This window comes from Caloenas nicobarica, chromosome 3, assembly GCF_036013445.1.
Source record: "Caloenas nicobarica isolate bCalNic1 chromosome 3, bCalNic1.hap1, whole genome shotgun sequence".
Taxonomy (NCBI): Eukaryota; Metazoa; Chordata; class Aves; order Columbiformes; family Columbidae; genus Caloenas; species Caloenas nicobarica.
The window spans coordinates 113,332,523-113,352,112 of NC_088247.1; the positions used below are offsets into that span (position 1 = coordinate 113,332,523).

Genomic DNA, 19,590 nt, shown 5'->3' on the forward strand with positions numbered 1-19,590 from the left:
TTGGGGGACGTATTTGCCAGCCTTTTCCCATGGGTCTGGGCATCGATACCGCTCTCCCCGGAGCGTGCAGACCGGGTGCTTCTTTGCCATCTCAGATTTTAACTTTTTGTTGTTTCTTTTTTGGCTTCACAGCCCTCCTGGAACAGAGACCATGATGACACGGCATCAACGCGCTCTGGCGGAACCCCCGGGCCCTCCAGCGGGGGACACACATCGCACAGTGGGGACAACAGCAGTGAGCAAGGTAGGAACGGAGCACTCACGCTTTCTTAGCTGGCAAGATGTCACCGATGCGCTCGGGGACCAGTTTTCTCTTTCCGATGTTGAAATGTGCTCAGGTACTGGGGGGCTTGTGCTGCTAAAGGTCTATCTTCCTTTTTTTGACACTTTTTTTTTTTTTCCATCTCCTTGTAGTAAAACGATTGGCATCTTTATTTCTTCAACCCTGCCAGCAGGCACATGTTAGAGCAACATATGTACCAAATTTGCAGTGTGCTTAATAAAAATAAGCAATGAGAAGGGTTTGGGTTTTTTTTTTTTCTTCTTTCAAATGGGTTAAAAGATGAAATCTTCAAAAGCAAATGTAATTAAGATTACAGAAATGCATGCTAATATTTCAAAGATGCCATCAAAACTCCACTGCACATGAAGAAGAGATGTTAGCTGGCCCATTTTATGAAATCCTGAGCAGTGCTTGTATTTACTTTTTTTACTCAATTCCAATTTACTTGAATGCAAAAATGTTTTGTTTGAATGCCAAACCAAACAAAGTAACTGACTTAGCAGGGCGAGTATGAAACAAGCTTGGTACAATTGAAGTGGCACATACCACAAATAACGAGCGTTGTCTCAGATGCTCCGAAGTCTAAAAAACTGAAGTTCTGGGTTTTTCTGAGAAGCTGCTTAAATGCTTCGTACTTTTTCTGAAGAGACCAACTGCAGTGGATTTAGTGTTAATTTAACGCAATTACAATTTTAAAAAGATCCTTAATCTGAATATAAAAGAGAGTGTGTTATTGAAGTTGACTCTGAACTCACAATAGGTATATACTTTTAAATCTGGTTTTATGATCATGTTTCATTCAAGGGCTGTTAGACAACAAAGGAATTGTGTTCCCAAAAAAAGGTTGAGCAGTACTGATTAGCATTGCAAAGTCTGCGTTTAACAAGATTATTTTTTAAACTAAACCAGTATATTTTAATTTTTTATACGCGTGGACCTAACGTACATGGTGAATAACATCTCTTTATAGAATTTTAAATATTTGAGACACTTTATTGTTTAAAGAAAAGTTGCTGACTTCATCGCAAGTATAGCCTAGTAAAAATGGGGCCTGGAATAGTAAACTGTTGCAGAGCTGAGGCAGAAACTGGTAACCTTCTGACCTCTGACTTTTACTGGAAAATGATATGGAACGTAAATTCAGGGGGCCTTTTTTCTTTCAAGTATGTATACGTATATATTCTAGTGGTGCTGTTCACAATGCGATAGTTGAAGTGGTGTCAATATGTTCATTAGAGGCCCTTGCTTTCAGGGCAAACTTGAAGTCCCTGGGTTTTTTAAGGGTGAAAAAGCTGCTGCAAAAATGAACTTCGAACTAAAACATGGTGTTTGGAGGGGCTTTTTGTACTCAGATGGGGCTGATCTTTTATTAGATGGATGTGCGGCGTGTTTATGTGTATGTGTGTGTGGACAGAACATCTAGAGGATGGCTTGCCAGCATGTTCCTAAACCTCTTAGGCACTTTGGAAATAGAGCTTCTCAGTTCCTGATGTACTCTCTAAGATTTTCAGGCTTCATTTTCTCCTAAAATGGCATTTTGTTTGTCCAGAGCACCAGTCATGTCTGATGTTTTATCATTGCCATCCTGGTCTGCTCCTAGCAAGGTGCATGCTATAACTTTAGTCAGGAAGGGTTTTTGGAAGGCATTAGTGATTTTTAGAGTTTAACTCCTATTAAATACCCACAGAAAGACTTGGTGGTGGTGCTTCAGCTGGTTCTGAAACTTTTACCGAAATCCTCGAGTACAGTTTATTGAGGCTGGAATCGCTGCCAGCACTTGATAGATGGGTTTCACAAAGAAGACTCATTGCATTAAAACTTCAGGAAAAGAGCACAAAAGCAGGAATTTGCTAACTGGAGCTCTCAGGTCAAGTTTGGGAAAGGCGTTTTGGAAAGGAGACCCTGCCCAGTGGGTCTCCGTTACTGAGACTTGCCTTCAGGCCACTTGCCGCCTATGGGAACGGTGGGTTTTTTGAGGGATGGGGATGCGGGAATGGTAGCAGTGGTCTTGCTGAGCCTTGCTTTATGTTTTGTTTGCTGAAAGCCCTCCGAAGGCTGAGATGATTGGGGAATCTCAGTTGTTTAAGCACACCCATGCCTGTATATACACCTTGTGTAAAAAAAAAAAAAAAAAAAAAGGTGTTGTTTTAGCCTTCCCGCATGGGAAATAAGTAAAATACCGTGATCCCAAATGACAGAAGGGAAGAGGAGAAAAAGATAGCAAATACCCTACCTCTTCCCCAACCACATTTAAGTTGAAAATGCCGCGATTCGGAGGTTTTTCTTCTGTGTCCCGATGTGAGGAGCGGCAGCACCGTGCTCAAACTCAGGTTTTCACCTGTGCTGGGTGCTTTTCTTGGCAGCAGAAGTGGCCGGTGTGGCCGTGCTGCTGCACCGGAGTGGCAGCGAGAGGCTGGGGACCCGCACGTTCATGCTTGTGAGCACAGGAGTTAACTCGAGATGCACGCCTCGCGTGACATATATTCGGTATATTATGGGCTTCCCTATTTTTAGGAGTTTGTAAAAGTTCCTTTTGGTTCCATCTGTCAAGAGCGCGTTTGCCATTTAAAAGAACAAATCTAATTACCAGAAATATAACCCTCTAAAACTGTCTATTTTTTAGGTTGTTCCCACAACCAGCTTCTGCTGTTGGGGTAGATAAAAGCACCTTCTGGGCTGGGCTTCCAGCCTGGCTGAAGGTACCACAAGGATGCGAGTGTGAACTTTTCAGAGAGGCACACAGGCTGGAAAGCTTAAGCCTCTTAGCAAGAGTTCGCTCCCTTAGTCCTTAACCCAGACTATGTTAAGGTCTATTTTTAGACTACTTAGAAATTTTTCTTCTTTACATGATTCCTCACTGCTTTTAATCCTCCAAAAGTGCATTTTTTGCCTATTTATGTCCCTATGCACTATATACATTGAATGATTACCTTTGAAAACAGGAGAGATGCTCTTTCCTCTGAACATTTGAAACTTTTTTTTAACATGTAAAGTTATTTACTTAGTAAGTAGTAAGGACTCCCAGCTGCTCCAGTCTATTGTAGAAACCTGTATTTAACTGCAAGGGAGCTGTTCTGGGGTCTCGTGCTACTGAACAGCAGGATATGTTATTGCATAGCACGTTGACACAACCTCTTATAAAGGCCCGGTATTGTGTCATTGTAGGGGATAGTTATAGTACAGGAATGCAGAATAATATTATGAAAAAGTTTTGTGGGCCGTTTTCCCATTGCTCTGAACTTATCGTGAAGGGCCTTCAGAGCTCTGTCTCCAAATAGTGTGAAGAGATCTGAATTTACAGAGTGGAGAAATAACTTGCTAAATTCTATTTTAAAAAAAGAGAGAAGCAAGTTCTTAGGTACAGGCAGGTGATGCTGAGTTCATAATAATACTATTTTATCTTACTGCATATTCTAATCTCAGAAGATTCCTGTTTGGGGTATTAACAGATCTATTTTGTTTGTTTTTCAAATAGTCGGGCAAGGATGCTGCTGAACAAAGCCCTTGTACAGTCACTTGTAATCCAGGGTTGGGCTCTTTAATTCCCATGTTTAGTTCTCCTACACGGCTTAAAAGCAAAAGAAAATAAATCCATCCATGTCTCCTACTCGTGCATATTGTTTCTTTCCCATTTTTTTGTGCAAGCCTCAGCCTGGGTTCAAAACATTTTTTTAACCTCCAAATAATTGTTGCTCTTTCAAGCTGGGAGTATAAAGCGACGATATTTCTTTATAAAAATGTATCAATGGCTGCAATGTGTTTGGGTTTTGGTTTCTTTTTTTTTTTTTTTTTTTTTTTTTTTAGGCTTTTGTAGGAGTTTGGGCAACCTATAGGCAAAAAGGCAATCGCGTTTGTTATTGCCGGGAATCTCAAGGCAGTTGTTTGGAGGCTGCGAAGGCAGGCGGCAGAGCCAGGCGGAGGGGGAGAGAAGGGCCACATTATGTTCCAGATGACTGAGCAAGGATTTATATACCAGCTTGCCTTTTTTTTTTTACTTCTTCTTTTTTTTTTTTTTCTTTTTTTTTTTTTTTTTTTTAACATGGGAGAAGAAAAGTAATAAGAGCGGGGAGGCGAGGCATTTGAAGCGGTCAGATGGCCGATGACTAATGGGATAGGTGGGCAGGAGCCCGCGGATTGGGTGTCTTAATGAGCACATTTCGCACCGAGTTTGGGCTGCAGTTCCCCTTCACCTTTGCCCTTTATTGACCGAACTGACACTTCATTTTTCACATACTTCCAATTATGGCTGAGCTTAAGTGTTGCCCTGCCTCCTTTCTTTCTTGCCCATGGACGGCTCGAGAGTGGCTGAGGCCACAGAAGATATTTTAATTTGAAAAACTACCATAGCAAGGCAGGTTTAGGGTGTAACCTGAAACTGCTGTCACTTTGCAGTTTCTCCGATGAAAACAAAAGTTTTAATGTTTCTTGTTTAGGGCTTTTTTCCCCCCTTCTCTGTAGTGAGGCAGAGGATTGCTCTGGGTTGGTGAGGAGTGTTTTCCTTGGGTTCAGTCCTTTTTGGCAGTGTGGATGGGAGTCACCCAAGTAAAGAGTGAAACCCAAGTAAAAAGTGGTGCTGTGCTTGAACGACGGCTCCTTGTTCCTTCTCAACGCGGTGTCTTCTCAGAGGGCTTCTTGTGATGCAGTGCCTTGCGATGTACTTTGCCCAACGCTCTCCTTACGGAAAAGCAAAGCATGATTGTGCCTGCACTGCTCAAGCCTTAGACCCGTGTGGATTTGTTGGGTTTGGTAATATTTAGTGCATGAATACAGATTAGGGCAAGGCCCGTTTGTGGGGCTTTGAGAATGGCCGAAGATACTGGTGGGAGAGGCAGGTATGATGGATGGATGGATGGATGGATGGACAAATCTCCAGTCTGTGGCCTGTACCGGGAGAGCCATGATATTATGTGCCACAGCCCAAGCCTGTGTGCATTTCCACATTGGCTTTTACATGCAGAATCCTTCCAGGGCGGAAACGGCTGTTTGCTTTTGCAGGGCTTTGGGGGTTTCGGAGCATGCGGTTTTCCTACCAAATGTAAATTCTGTCGGAAATACTCGGACCAAGTTGCGCTTGCATGGGGTGGGTGGGTTTAAGAACAAAATAGCTGCTGTTAGACCTTAACTTCCCAGCAGCGCCGCTGGATTTTGCTGCGTGGCTTTTGCTACCGGCTCTGTCACGTGAAGTTTGTGTGAGTAATGAGTGGGCGCGTCACCTGCGTGCCAGCGGTGATTGCTTTGCATTTAGATACGCAGAGAGTATATCAACAATTATTTACATCCAAACAGAGGCCCCTAAACCACAGAAGTATTTATCTCAAAAAAAAAAAAAAAAGTATGAAGTATTACCTACTTTATTATGTAGCCCTCTGGCATAGTAATGGCATGGCATATTTTTACTATAATATGGTAATAAAAGAATATGTAAAAGGCAGACAAAGGTACTGTCTTTTCACTAAGGTGACCCCTGTTACCAAGTAACTGCTTTACTTATGAGCTTATTAAAAACTCAAAAAAAATGAGCTTTTCATACTTCACAGGCATTGATGTGAAAATGAGCTGTCCTGTGAGTAGTTTTCTTGATCATTTTTAGAACAATTGATTAGCCAAAGAGCTGCTGTCATTAGTTGACATTGACTGATAGCAATTTGTCACAAGCTCCGAAGGTCAGCCAGGCAGTGGAAGCTTCGGCTTGTCTTTGATTGACCTTTTCTGATGCCATTATCATGCGATCGGTTAGACTGGATGTGACCCTCGATTGGAAAAGACAGGGCATTAGTCAACAGGGGCTGCTCCCGTTATTTTTTCTGGTGCTTTATGTATTGTGAATCCTGAATTAAGCGTAATAGGCTTGTTTGGAAATGGAGCGGTATCAGTTTTCTTGCCAAGGCTCTGCCATCCCCTTTTCTTTCCTTGCTTTTCCATCAAGTGGGCAGCGCTTGGTTTGCTTTAAATCAGCGTGAGCACCTGTGCCTCTTCCTTTGATGTGAGATACAAGATATAAAACAGCCCCATATTTATTTGAAACCCTTCATGTAGGTGCGTATTCTTCAGCAGCACCAGCATTAATTATTTTTATCTCCCCAGAATCATGTTTTATTTTTTAACAGTGATTGAGTAGTTGAGGATTATGCTCATAACAACATGATGTCAATTTATCATTCTGCTCTAAAGCCGGAGGGCGTGAAACTGTTTCTTTCCTCCTTCTGGTTGGGGATTTTTTTTTTTTTTTTTGGTCTCATCAGCCTGATTCAGCTGTTAAAGTTAGATTTCGGCAGCCTTAAGGCTCCGTGCCTTAACTAGGCAGGGTTATGCTTCCAGTATGGTGCATGGGAGAGAGTCCTTGCTTGGAAGCGGGTATCTGTCGTGATTCGAGCATCCATCTATTCCCGGTGTCAGGATTTGTTTTAATTGTTCACATTAGCTCCAAACGTCTGTTATTATCAGGCGTTTCTCTTTTCAGTTTGGCAAAGCTAACTTAAATACTTATAAATGTTGCTTGTTTTGCCTAAATTGCGGGTAACGCAGTCATAAGCGAATTCTTTTCCTTGTAAAAAACCTTCCTTCCTCCCATTTGCCTTTCAGGGGAAACCTGAATTTCTCCATCTAAGTACCAACTTGTTTTTCAGGTCAGCCCCCAGAGATAATAAGCAGCTCAAAACCAGCACAACCATTTCAGCACGGTTTAATGCGACTTTTAGTCTTTGCTTAGGAAAAGCTTCCAGCCAGGAGAGGAGCAGGGAGGCGATCACGTCAGGAGGCAGATCCCTCAGGCTGCAGCTATTGCCATCGCTGGCAGAGCGAAAGGAGGGGAAAAAGACTTTGGGAACTGTTTACCTTTGAAGTGGCTATGGAAATACAAATATTCCTGACTTCTCGGCCTGTCTGTAATCAAGCAGCAAAATTCGTGTGCTGGAGTCTTTTTTTTTTTTCTTTTTCTTGGCAAGTTTTTCTAAACTTAGAAATGTCTATCCCATTAAACATCTGTGTGACTGTAGGCAAGTCTATGTATACATAGATGTGTATGTAAGAACATGGCCCTGACCCTGAACCGAGCGTCCCGTCAGCAGTACAGGGCTTTTGCAGCCCCCAGATGTGTTACAGAGGATGAGATACTGAGTATGCTGAGCAGGGAACAGTGGTGGAAAATACCACATCGCTTAATCACAGCACGGGGCTGTTACCTAAAAAATCAGGTGTAGAACTGAAGGGCATTTTGCTTTCCTCCTTGGTTGGGGTGACGAGAGGTTTGGTTGCAAGTAGTTGTAGAAATAGGTTTGAAGTTTTTTGGTGTCCAAGATACCTCTCTTTAGCAGTACCTGAATCTTGTGTTTTGAAGATCCCTGATATGATTTGATTTAGAAAAAATGTTGCTTTGTGTGTGTTTGTTTGTTGGGTTTTTTGTTTGTCTGTGGGGGTTTTGTTGTTTTGTTTGTTTGTTTTGTTTTTCCCCTACACATCCTGAGTACGCTTCTTTTGGTTGCAGTAGCTCATTGAAACCAATGAGTTTTCCATATGGCCCATATGTTTTCCATCTTGGAGGCATCAGCCTGATTCCCCTTTGCCTCTCCAGGTCATGGTGGCTTCAGCTGAGTCTTTTGCTCTCTGATGCCGGCAGAGTGTGATTTTCAGGTGTGCATCATTAACCTCTTTAAATCAGAGGTTAAAAAAGCAAATTCGTGTTCCTGAGATGGCCTCCACTTTTGAGAAACATTTTATTGCAATGAGTATAAACCTGTAAACACGCAGTGTTCTCGGATTAGTGATGCAACAGGGTGTGCCGTCAGGCTGCTTGGCCTAAAACATTTTCCTACCTCTCACATTAAATGCTGAGAGGGGAAAAAAAAAATATTACTAAGAACTAAGACTGGAAGAGAAGTCTTTAAAATAATTAGTTGTGTATGGAGAAAGCAGGTGCTTGTCCCGTAACACAAGAACGAAGAGTAGGTGTTCACCCAGTCTCATGGCACGGGAGCTTTCCAGAGCATTAGCAGGTTTAAAGCAAACAAAAATGGTTTACGTGTTGGGTTAAATTTATTGCTACAGTGTGCTGTGGAGGTCAGCAGGGGACAAAAAGAGATTAGACCAATTCGTGGAAAAATAGGTCCTTCCGTAGCTATTAAAAAACCCCTGGTCCAGATGGAACCTCTGGCTCAGGAAGCTGCTCAAGTGCTGATTGTCAAGCATGGCACAGCCGCTCTTTGTAACCCCCCTTTCTACTTGGGTTTCCTCAGCATCGTTATTGCTCCTGGGGGAGACCAACACAAGATCAAGCTACTTGGACTGATCTCCTCTGGTTTAAATATATATATATATATATATATTAAAAAATTCAGGAAATAAGATACTGGACTTTTTATTTACACTATTTTTGATGGCTCTTGCTAATGCTGGCATGCATTTGTTGGGAAGAAAGTAGACGTAGTTTGTATTTTCTCGCCCTTATTACCCCGGTGGTGGGAATAGTTTGACACTATTCATTCAAATTTGACAGGTGATTGCTTCTGTAAATGAATGCACTCAAATCATAATTGTTGCAACAGAATTGTTTGATTACCTGGCAGTAGCCTCTTTCTCTCTGATAGCTTTTGGATCACCTGTTTGCTGAGAGCATTTGACAGTCCTCATGTTTATTACCCAATTGAATGTCAGTAGCAATTGCAGCTAAAGATAAACGAAAATGCAAGTACTTGTTGACCTTGACTTTTTTTCCACAAGATATTGGACTTGATGGCTCTATTGCTGTTGAGCTGATAAGAGTTATAAACAGTAGTTGAAGGAAAATGTTTTATTCCCAGAGGAAAATACCACGCTGCTGTGGGAAATGGCATCTGACTAGTGCTCTTTGCCAAATTTGCTTGGTTCACCTTCATTTAGGCTGTGGGAAAATAAAATACAAATTTTCCCTTTTATGACTTTAATATCTCTGCAAACACGAATTCCTGCGCTCTCTGTAAAGTTTTGTTGGCAGACTGCGCCAATAACATACAGCGAGCGCGAGACTTTGCCGTGTTTTATGATGTGCTATAATGAGGATTCACAATTCTTCCTCAATTTCGGGCTGATTTGATAATTACAGAGAGGGAGCAGAGCTTTCTTCTCCTGTTCCATGGGAGGATTAATATGTCTATAACGAGCAAAGATTGGGAAATATCTGGCTGCGGGCGCGTGTTGCCGGAGCAGAGCCGCACCGGTGGGAGGGTGGCCTGGGGATGAAGACAAAGTTATAGCAGGGTTGGAGGAACAATACTTTGGTAGGTCTTGCTTCCACCTGTTTTTTCGGGCAGGGTCCCAGATAGGTTCCCTGGCAGTTGTTTTGAGAGGAGGGGGCCAGCTCAGTGTCACCCATCCCACCTGCATCTGGGGGATGGGAGCGATCAGCCTGCTGCTCCAGCAGATCTTGCTGCTAAACTCCCCCTGATATACATATATATATATATATCTATCTCTATATATCTTCTTCATTTCTAATCTTGCTCAAATATGAAACCAGAAGGAAAGACTTCAGTGGAAACAGCAACAGGCAATAGGCTTTCAGATCTTCCAGGATGAAAGTCATTGTATAAAAATAATGCATAAAGAGGACAAAAGACCATGGAATTATATTATTTAAAACATAAGTCCTTCTTGTCTCGGCAAATGCTCTGATAAACTCCATGCAGTATTGCAGGAGCTTGTTAAAGCACTGAAATGCAGGATTAAGCAGTTCTGTAACAGTTAGCAGAGTCAGGCTAGTAATCTTATTGCATTGTATTTTTTTTTAGGTAAGATTAAGCCAGCATTACATATGTTTGTGGGCGAGGGGGCATTCTTTAAGGGATTTATTAATAGGATCAACACTGTAAGATGCTGACGTCATTTTTTCTAAGCACATTGATGCACGTGGGCTTTTATTTATTTTATTTTATTTTTTAATTTAAATTCATGAATGAGATGGGGACCTTCTCTGGGTGATGGGGGCAGCCCCTGCGGCTTGCAGCGGAGCCACCTGTCACCATATAATTCATCAGGGACCGCTTCTCGCTGGCCTGGTGACCCAGTAGTCAGAGCCAGGCGAAATACCAGAGGGAGAAGCCCGATGTCTCTTCTCCCCGAGCTGGTAGGGGATTGCGGGGCTGTGACTAAGCAAATGCCTGACGCTGCTCTGGCAGGTCTTTGAGGGTGTTGTTGGTAAAACCTTCTGAGCTCCCTGGCTTGTCTCTTTAGCCACGATGCCTCCTGCCTTTAGCCTTTGCATCTTGCCTTTGGCATGCTTGAGTTTTTAGCTGGTAGGGCTCAGGAGGTGGGAGAGGACACAGGAGAGCCTGGCCGGGCCCGTGCCATGGGAGCGATGTCACCTCAGGGCGAGCACTGTCACCCCAGGGCCCTCTGCCACCCCCCGGCACTCTGCGCCCTGGGAGCTTCCTCATCGCCAGGTGGTATCTCTGGCATTTAATAGCCACAGATTATATATATATATTTATATCTTTTATTTTCTTCCTCATGAGCGCTGAAGATCTCATACACAGTTTGCAGGCAGTTTTTTGTGGTTTCTCTTGGCAGAAGCATAATGTGGAGGTCTCGGAAAGAACTATCATGTAAGTAAATAAAAATATAGGAGGGACAGCCTTTTCAACTTCGTTTTTCCATGGCTGATCCTGTGCCACAAGAGAGCGATGGCCCTTGCAACCCCAATACTGTGTGTCATCTCGGGGCTGTAAATTTGTCTTTTGTAGAAGAGGAGGAGAAAACTTACTAGGAGGCACAGGTTATGTCCTCAGAAAAGAGCTAAAGGTGGTGGACGTAACCGAACTGATTCTTAAACCTTCCCCAGCTCTCTGAATAGCAGTTAGTGTCACATGGATGCATGCTAAAAATATTCTGGAGTCTGTAGCGTCCCGATGGACTTCAGAAGAAGTAATATCTTAGCACTCTCTGGTCAGCAACTGAAGGTCATGGAAGCAAGGCTTGTAGGGTGGAGAACCTTTTGTTGCTCTCATTGCCATGCCAAAAGGATCTGCTCCCTTCCCGACACTGCACGGGGGGAGAAACCCCACCGTGGTGCTCTTGGCGTGCGTTATAGCCCGTGCGCTTCTGCATCGACTGCCTTCGTAAAGCGGCGGAAAGAGATCCTGCCATCAGTGTTAACTGAACTGCTTGAAGTGACGTAGTTTATAATCGTGTTTGAATTTCTTTCAGGACACTGTAACTTCAGAGTGTAGCAGCCTCTTACTAAAGAGTAGCGGATCAGGTGCAGGCAAATTGCAGAGGGTGGAAAAGAGGCAACAAAGTGGGGTCGAAATGCTATACTCACGTCGTACTCCTCCTCCTTTCCCCATCTCCTATTTATCCTCTGCTGTCCCTGGCTGTGGCAGTGAAGATGCCCTGGGAGAGGCTTTGGCACAGGATTCTGCCTGTTTTCTCTTTTTTCTGTATCTGTCTGGAATGACCCATGCAAATTCTGTGTGAGGCCAGCTGTGTAAAAACAAGAATAGCAGTAATATTAATTCAGTGTGACTATCAGATGGAGTTGGTCCGCGCTATAGCTTTGTGATGGGCTGTAGGTAAAGCAGGGGGCTGTTTTGTCAGTTGGTGAGCAGACCGAGCCACAAAATCTTCGACCATCAGTGTATAAATATTTGTCGTTTGTGTGTGTATTTGTTGGTATACACGCTTGGATGTGACTACCTTCCACTATTATACATTTTTATTCTGTGAACCTGCCAAAAAAGGTGGTAAAATAACCACCCTTTTGAAGTACAGGGCTTTTTCAGGACCTTTTCTATTTCCTTTAGAAAGAGCGTTGTGCTAAATTCCTTGGCGTTACAGCTACGAGCAACAAATTAGCAAGCGGTGCTAACATCAGTGTCTCACCACATATTTAATCCAGCTAAAAAAACCCCTGAGGTGGCCACAAATTTACCAGGTTGAAAAGCAGAGTGGTGCGCAGAGAGGGCTGGCGTAGCCACATAGTCAGGAAATGCAGAGTTGGTGACTCAGTTTAATTTAATCGAAATAAAGGTAGTGACTTGGTTGAATTTAATCCCAGTAAAGTAACCAGCTAACACTCTGCAGCAGGAGGAGCATGTTCATCATAACAGGGGTGTATCAGCTCTTCACCATGATGAATTGTATGGTATCACTGTAGAGCCGGGTATGCAGAGTCATGCAATTTTGCAGCATGGCTTTACATATAGAATGTTTTAATATAAATTAGAATTGCCTCATAGAGACAAATTGAAATTCTATCTGTTACTAATACACACATTTTATTTACTGTTGCAGTTGGTGAAACGACTGTATTAAACTTAAAAGTGCCTCTCAAGTTGATAAATGCCAACTTGATACTAAGCATATTATACTCAGTTAAAATTAGCAATCAATTTACTTGAATATTGGAGGTTAGCCAGGGATAGATCTGAAGTTGTATTAGGTATATCGTACTGGTCTGAATACATCATACACTGTTGCAAAAGCATTGTGCTAATTTTAGCTTACAAAGAGGATGAAGATAAACTGCCTGCTGCTAGTTTGCCATATGCTATCCTGGTGATAATATTCAAGTAGAAAATATTCTGCAGAGAGCCTTATTGTTTCAGTAAAAGAAAAGTGGAAAAGAGTTAAGCAAATTTCTGCTTCGTAAATGTATACAAAATAATGACATAAAACAAATCTCAAACGCAGGTAGATGAGATCTGTGAAATTTGTTTTGGTTTTATTTGCTTTCATGGGAGTCAAGAATTTGTTTTAGTGTATATTTGATCCAATTGTATTCATTTCTCACATGTAAATCTTAAAATCAATCTAAATAAAAATCGATCTTCATTCTGGTAGGCAAAAATATAGTCCGAGTTGCTCCTCACTAGTTAAGCCTCCCATCCTTCAAGTTTAGTGCAGGAATAAAGTCTCTGTTGAGCTGATTTTTTCAGGAGCTTTTGCTTTGTTTATTTAAAAGCACAAAACATGTTCCAGTTTCCATATGGGGAGGATTTGGCTTCTGCAGCTTCACCAAGAAGCATTTGCTTTCTCCATCTGCACCCACCGCCGGGAGAGGGGTGCGTGGGAGGGGGTGCCCTGGCCCCCAGGGCTTTGGAGGGCTCGGGGGAAGCTTTGCATTAGCAAGTGGTGAAAAGCTTGACCTTCGGCTGACCCAGGTCAAGCAAACCCCCTGCCGAAGGATCCCATTTGGACAAGGATACCTGTGGGGTGAGGGAGGAGATGAAGGAAGGGGGAGGAAGATAAAGTAATCCCATTGACCTGGGAACTTCTCAGATATTACAAGCGAGGGGACAGCAGTAATAATAAAAGAGTGGCAATATTTGCCTGCCCCCTGTATCTGTGTAATGTCATTTCCAAAGGGCTGTAGTACATAATAGCAAATGTGCTTTCAAGTATCAGATCGATCTATTGAAGCGATGGGGAAGGCTGGATGCTCTGATCTGGCTGGTGCTGGAGAGTGTAATACAATCCTCATCGCAGCAGAGAGAATTGTATAAATGGACAAAGATCCACTGATTACATCTTTTGCTAAAGTGTTAAGTAAAAGATGTGGCTATAAGAGATGGTGGGTCTTCTATTGTCCCATCTTCTGACTTGTTTTTAGAGGGGTTTTCACAGGAACGAATAACAATTACCAAAATAAAAGCAAGCAGTGTGGCCAGTTCGTATCATGGTGGGACACATGCTCTTGAGGCAGCGTGGGCAGGAAGCTTGGCAGGTCTGTCCCCTACCATTGCCATTGCATCTTTATCTCTCCGGTGCATTGTTTGCTGCTGAGTGCTTGAAATTCCAGTTTCCAAGTAAAAGCTTCCTGTTTCTTGCATTTACATTCAGTTTGGTAAGACATAAATTTAGTTATCTATCAAGGAGGGCTTTTTTTTTTTTTTCTCAAGTGAGGCAAAATAGGAAGAAGAAATCAATTCTGATTTGATGATAAGAGGTAGAATTTTGCATTTTCCCAGATTCTCAGTGGCAGGAAGCATGAGGTTGTGTCCTCACGATAAGGTGATGGATGGGAGCTAAATTCAGCCTTTCCATCCTGAGTAATTTTAGAAGGGGCCCTGAAGTCCAGATCTTGTTTAGAAACAGAGATGGGCACATTCAGCCTTCATTAGCCATCATTTCCTTGTGATAGCCTCACTGCTCGTAAGTTTTTACTGTTCTGTGCAGTATTCAAAGCTAATAGCGCGCATATTCTTGTAGTCATCTCAATCTTGAATTTCCCTCCAGAGAGTTTCTGTTTCTCTCTATGCACTGTGGAGGGGCTCGGGGAAGACTAATTGCCTTGCTCAGACACTTGGCTTGGCAGCCTGACTTCAATGCTTAGAGTAAGGAGGGATGAATCTGTGCTAAAACTTGTCATTTCTTGAGGAAGGAAATGTTTGCTCTGCATGGGGAAGCAGAATAAAGCGTGTGGTACTGCTGGGGAGTGGGCTCAGGTGTTGTGTGTTGGAGAGGCTGTGTCCTCTGCAGCTCCTGAGCATCTCATGGAACTCATTGTCTCTAGTGACCAGTATCAGTAATTTGAAGTGTTCAAAAACTTTGATGTGCCTAGAAAAAGACATATATATTTAATGGTGGGGGCAGTGTCTGTATGCCCATGCCTAGCTCTCGGGAGGCCAGGTTTCAAGCTTTCTCTGCCATCGGGAGGTCGCTTGCTTCATGTGTGATTTTGGTGGAAGGTTTTCACGTGACTCTGAGAGCTGGGGATTTAAGTGTAAAACCTGACAGGCAGGCTTGTGAGACTTGGTAGCAAGGGTCTGCTTAACTTTCAACTAAACAGCATCGAGGTCTTTCATGAGATGAAAGGCTCCATGAACGAAGCCTTGAAACAAAATTCGTTGCCGAGTTGATGTGGGGATGGCCACTTTCAAGCAACTCAGGGCTTTGCTTTGTTGTGCTGTTTGGGCACGGGGTCCTTTGTCTGCTGGCGTGGCAGCTGCTGGGACTTCTCTCCATGTACCTTCCTTGTCTGCTTTTAAATGTAAAACCAGAGTTCAACTTACTTCCACTCCAAACTAACAAGATGCACATTCGGTCCATTTAAGCACACTAACATGCATTCAAAAAGGCTCATTTGTCTGCTTCGTTTTATAGTCATATTTGTAGCAATCCTCACTAGCAGATGTGGTGGAGAGGGTTTTAGAAGTATTTTTAATGCAGAATATTGAACGCTTATTTTCATATTTAAGTCCACTTCAGATGGTGTCCTGAAAAATACCTCTGAATTGTGCACCATGACCCCGCTGTGCCCCAGAAACATTAAATTCAGGTCTTGCTTCCTTGCAAGGCTGCAAGTGCAAAGCCTGGGGATGGTGCTGGGTTTCGAGGGCAGGAGCTTCGTGGGCGCAGAGGGAGGGCAGGTTGCTGGCAGCAGCAGCGTGAGCTTTTTTTCATCCGGCTCCTTCTTAGCGTGCTTCATCTGGGATCTTGAGGGATGGCTCTCCAGGGTAAACCCTGGGAAGGGAGCTGAGTGAGGTGCTTCCAGGGATGTCCCAGCAGAGGCTTCATTGAGAACTGTTCTGCTTGCCCCACAGGAGTCATAACCTGTAAAGATCTCTGCAGCACCTCAGAAAGTTGGGCTTTCTGGCATGTTTGTTGACTGCTTTGAGACTTCAGCCTCCTTTTTTATATCTCTCTCTGTGCCGTGGGGCGTAGAAACTCATCTTTGAGCTAACGCGTAGAGCACACGCCATCGTGAGCCTCTCCTTGCGTGAGGTTCTTGTGCAACCTCGGATGTGCAGAAGCCTTCTGGGCTGGTGAGAGGGGAGCGTAAGGGAGATCCTCCATGCGGTCTTACAGGCAAGAGCGTATTGTCCTCTCCAGGTCTATGTAGCACAGGAGGTTCCATCTGAATATGAGGAGGAACTTCTTTGAGGTGCCAGAGCCCTGGAACAGGCTGCCCAGAGAGGCTGTGGAGGCTCCTTCTCTGGAGACATTCAAACCCACCCGGACACATTCCTGTGTGATCTGCTCTGGTGAACCTGCTTGAGCAGGTGGGTTGGACTGGATGACCTCCAGAGGTCCCTTCCAAACCCAACCATTCTGTGATTTTTCCTTGTTCAGGTCACTGCTGAGATCATATTCGTTGCAAATATGGTGGTTACGTCAAAGTCTTTTCCATAGAAACTGGTAAATAAAGTGTGGGTAAGAATGCTTTTTAGCCGAACTTTGAAATTCAACCAGTGATTATAGATGAAAATTGCTGTCTTCCCTTCTGATCTGCCTAAGCCACAAATTGCAGGTGAAGCTGGTCAGGCAGTTAAAATAAATGACAAAACTCAAAGTTGCCTTTCGTAGAAAACAGCAGTGTGATTAGCATTGGTTCAGAGGCTGGCATTGTTGGCGACTGTTCAGATAATTGGCAGATATTTGTGAAAGCATTTCCTAGTCTCAAGAGAATCGCCACTTTTGGCATCAGTGATTATTGCTGCAGCATTACGATGGGAAAGAGTGCAGGCCTGTGGCTGGAGACTTCCTTTTCTGCCTTGATGACCCCGTCTTGAGACACTTGCCTCCAGGTTGCCAGTGGTCAGCCATACAGCAAAAGTTGTGTACGGATGAAGCAGGCAGTTCACAAACAGTTGGAAAATGGCATTTCCATTTTGCCCAACATGCGATGAGTTTATTAGAAGAGACTATCATTCAGAGCGATGGTGAAAATTGGAAGTAGTATTTACTAGGGTTTATTTGACTGTCACAAGATAATTTTAATATGGGCTTGCAAGTATTTTCTTTCCTTTTTATGCACGTCTGAGTGTGTGTCTGTATATGTACTACAAAACTTCATCAAAATAGTCTGCTGATGTTTTGCCTGCCTTTATCAAGATGAAGCATGAAGGGATCCCTCTGATTCATGTTTTTAAGGGACGTTATTCTGACCTCAAAAACTGATACTTCCTTAGCCAGTGCCAGAAAGCCCTTTCTGTGGTTTCAGTCCTTGTTTCTTTGGCAATTAAGAATCAGGTGGCATCAGAATAACAAGTGATTCTAATAGCCACTTTAGCCACCTCCATCATGGAGAGGAAGCGTACAGGGCTCCTGCAAAGCCTTGGAGTGCTATGGTGTGACCTCAAGTGACCAGATGCAAAAACCAGTGCAACTCTTGAACGGAAAGGTCTGCATCATCCAAACTGTGCTGACTCTTGTCCAAGAACACACTGTTTACCTGTTTCTTCCAAACTGGTCAATTTTTTGCAAGACTAAAATGTGGTGTTTTTTTTTTTTTTTTCTGGCTAATCTCAGTACAACTTGTTTGGTTTTAGTGAAGCTGCTCCTCACTTACATATGGATGTACAATAAGGATCATGTTTTCTGTTTAGGTAATCAAAGCTGAACCTCCCCACTGTCAGTCTGTGTATTCCCCCTCCTTTGTGTCTGAAGATACTTTTATATTCATCTACGAATATTCAAAATATTCAGGCTGACCACTTCAATCAAAAGCAACAAATCCTACCAGTTAATTCCAAAATGCATCTTGCCGAAGGTAATGGCTGAAAATACATTTCCATGAGCATGAAGCAGCCAAGCTTCTGTCTGGCCCTCGAGCTGTGTACCCAGATCTTAATGGAGGGTAGGGTTTTCCTTATCCCAATAAATAGATTTTGTCTGGGGAGTTAAGAGGCAGAAAGAGAGAATGTATTTGCCCAATGCTAAATAAAAGGCTATTTATGCCTAATACATTGGCAGAATTATTCCAGAGTAATTCAGCCATGAGAAAATATGATCCTTGTGTCACTGCCAAGGTCAGAGAGACCTATGGTGATCTGCAGAGTAAGTTCGGGTCACCCAAGTTAAATCTGCCTAGGGGCTGACTTTGCTCACACACCACATTTTTTCCGAGATTTATAAAAGCAAACATCTTCTATAGATGAAGGCAGGGCTAAGAGTGTGGTCAGCTCTCTCCTTTGAGCCAAGGTCTCCTGTTTTTCCCTTCTCCTTTCCAGGTTGTTCCTTCCATTTCCTTTCCGTTCTTCTCTTTTCCGAGCATTTACAGGGTGCTGAGAAAAGCCAGCCTTTTCCTTAGCACGGCAAACAGTGCCTATAAAACCCTTCTAGTTGATATTGCACGTGCAGGAAGGGCAGGGGGACATCCCTGCTGTTTGTCCAGGAGCAGCCTTGGCTGTCTGCGTGTGCACGGACTGTCCTCGCACACAAAATTCATCAGTTGAGAAGCATGGCTTGAAAGTTGGAGCAAGAAAGACGGGGATACACGGTAGAAATGTTTTCCGTGGCAACCTCAGCTGAGTGGGTACCACCTGAGCAACAGGATGTTTGGCAGAACCATTTCGAAGGTGAAGCCGGTGACCACGTAGGCACTGTGAGACTGCCCCAGGAGCAGACAAATGAGTGCTGGGTTGGGCAGATGAGAGTCCTCTTCCATCACCGGTGGGTGGAAGGGGCGAGACAGGGTCCTCAGCTCTTCCAACAAGGATGAGGTTGCTTCAGCAGAAAAGCAAGGTTATTCTTCCGTGTGGTCTATACCTGCCTAGGGGAAGCTGATGGCCTGTGGTTTTTAGCCTGTCAGAACCTGAGGTTTTCTTTAACTTCCTTGGTTACCCATTCATGTAATTTAAAGTACATCGAAATACTAAAAGCAGGCAGGTTTTGCTTTCTATCCATTTCTGCTACTGTTGCTATTAGAGATAGTGACCAATGCCGTTAATTGAAAAAGAAACATCAGAAATCTTTTTGGCTTGCTTTTTGAAGGCTGTTCATGTTTTCTTTAATTTTTAAGACACTGGATGGCTTTTTGCTATGACCAAGCTTTGCTTTGAGCTTTCTGTGGGATTTTGGTTAAACACTCTTATTGCAAAGGAGTGGAGTCAGAAATGAACTCGAAATAGCCGAGTTACCTCCTTCCCATCGTTCCTCTGTCTCACGGTGGTTTCCCAACTTTGATGCCACTAGGTGTAGTGACATAAATAATATTCAATTTCTGGAGTGCACCAGAAGTTTTTTTTCCTTTTCCTCCCATCAGTTTGCCTATTCAGGGTAATCCCAGGTAGCTGATTTCTAGGAATATGTAGTGATGGAAGATAGAGGTGAAAATAAGCCACATGTGCACCTGTAGGTGATATTCAGGGGAAGTTTTTAAGTGTCCAGCATTGATCTGACTTTGCTTTCACCTTCCCTGCATGTTTTGGACCCTCTGGCATCTGTTTGTTCCTGGATGATTTGCATCTGGGTTTGTTGTTTGTTTGCTTTAATTTGGAAAAAAAAACACCCTAGCCTATAACTGTGCTGTAAAGCAAACAGCAAAACACCAGAAGCTGTGATAGAAAGTGGTAGGAAACAAAAAACGTGGCAGTGACATGAATACATTAAGCTGG

At 43.3% G+C, this 19,590-nt stretch overlaps 1 protein-coding gene across 4 annotated transcripts in view; it reads left to right on the forward strand.

The window, feature by feature from the left end:
* MEIS1 (Meis homeobox 1) overlaps positions 1 to 19,590 on the forward strand; it is a 109,640-nt gene that overhangs the window by 26,552 nt on the left and 63,498 nt on the right. For all 4 annotated transcript variants that reach the window (XM_065630597.1, XM_065630598.1, XM_065630599.1 and 1 more), the window contains one exon: positions 133 to 244. In XM_065630597.1, the coding sequence (XP_065486669.1) occupies positions 133 to 244 (112 nt within the window). The remainder of the gene's footprint in view (positions 1 to 132; positions 245 to 19,590) is intronic.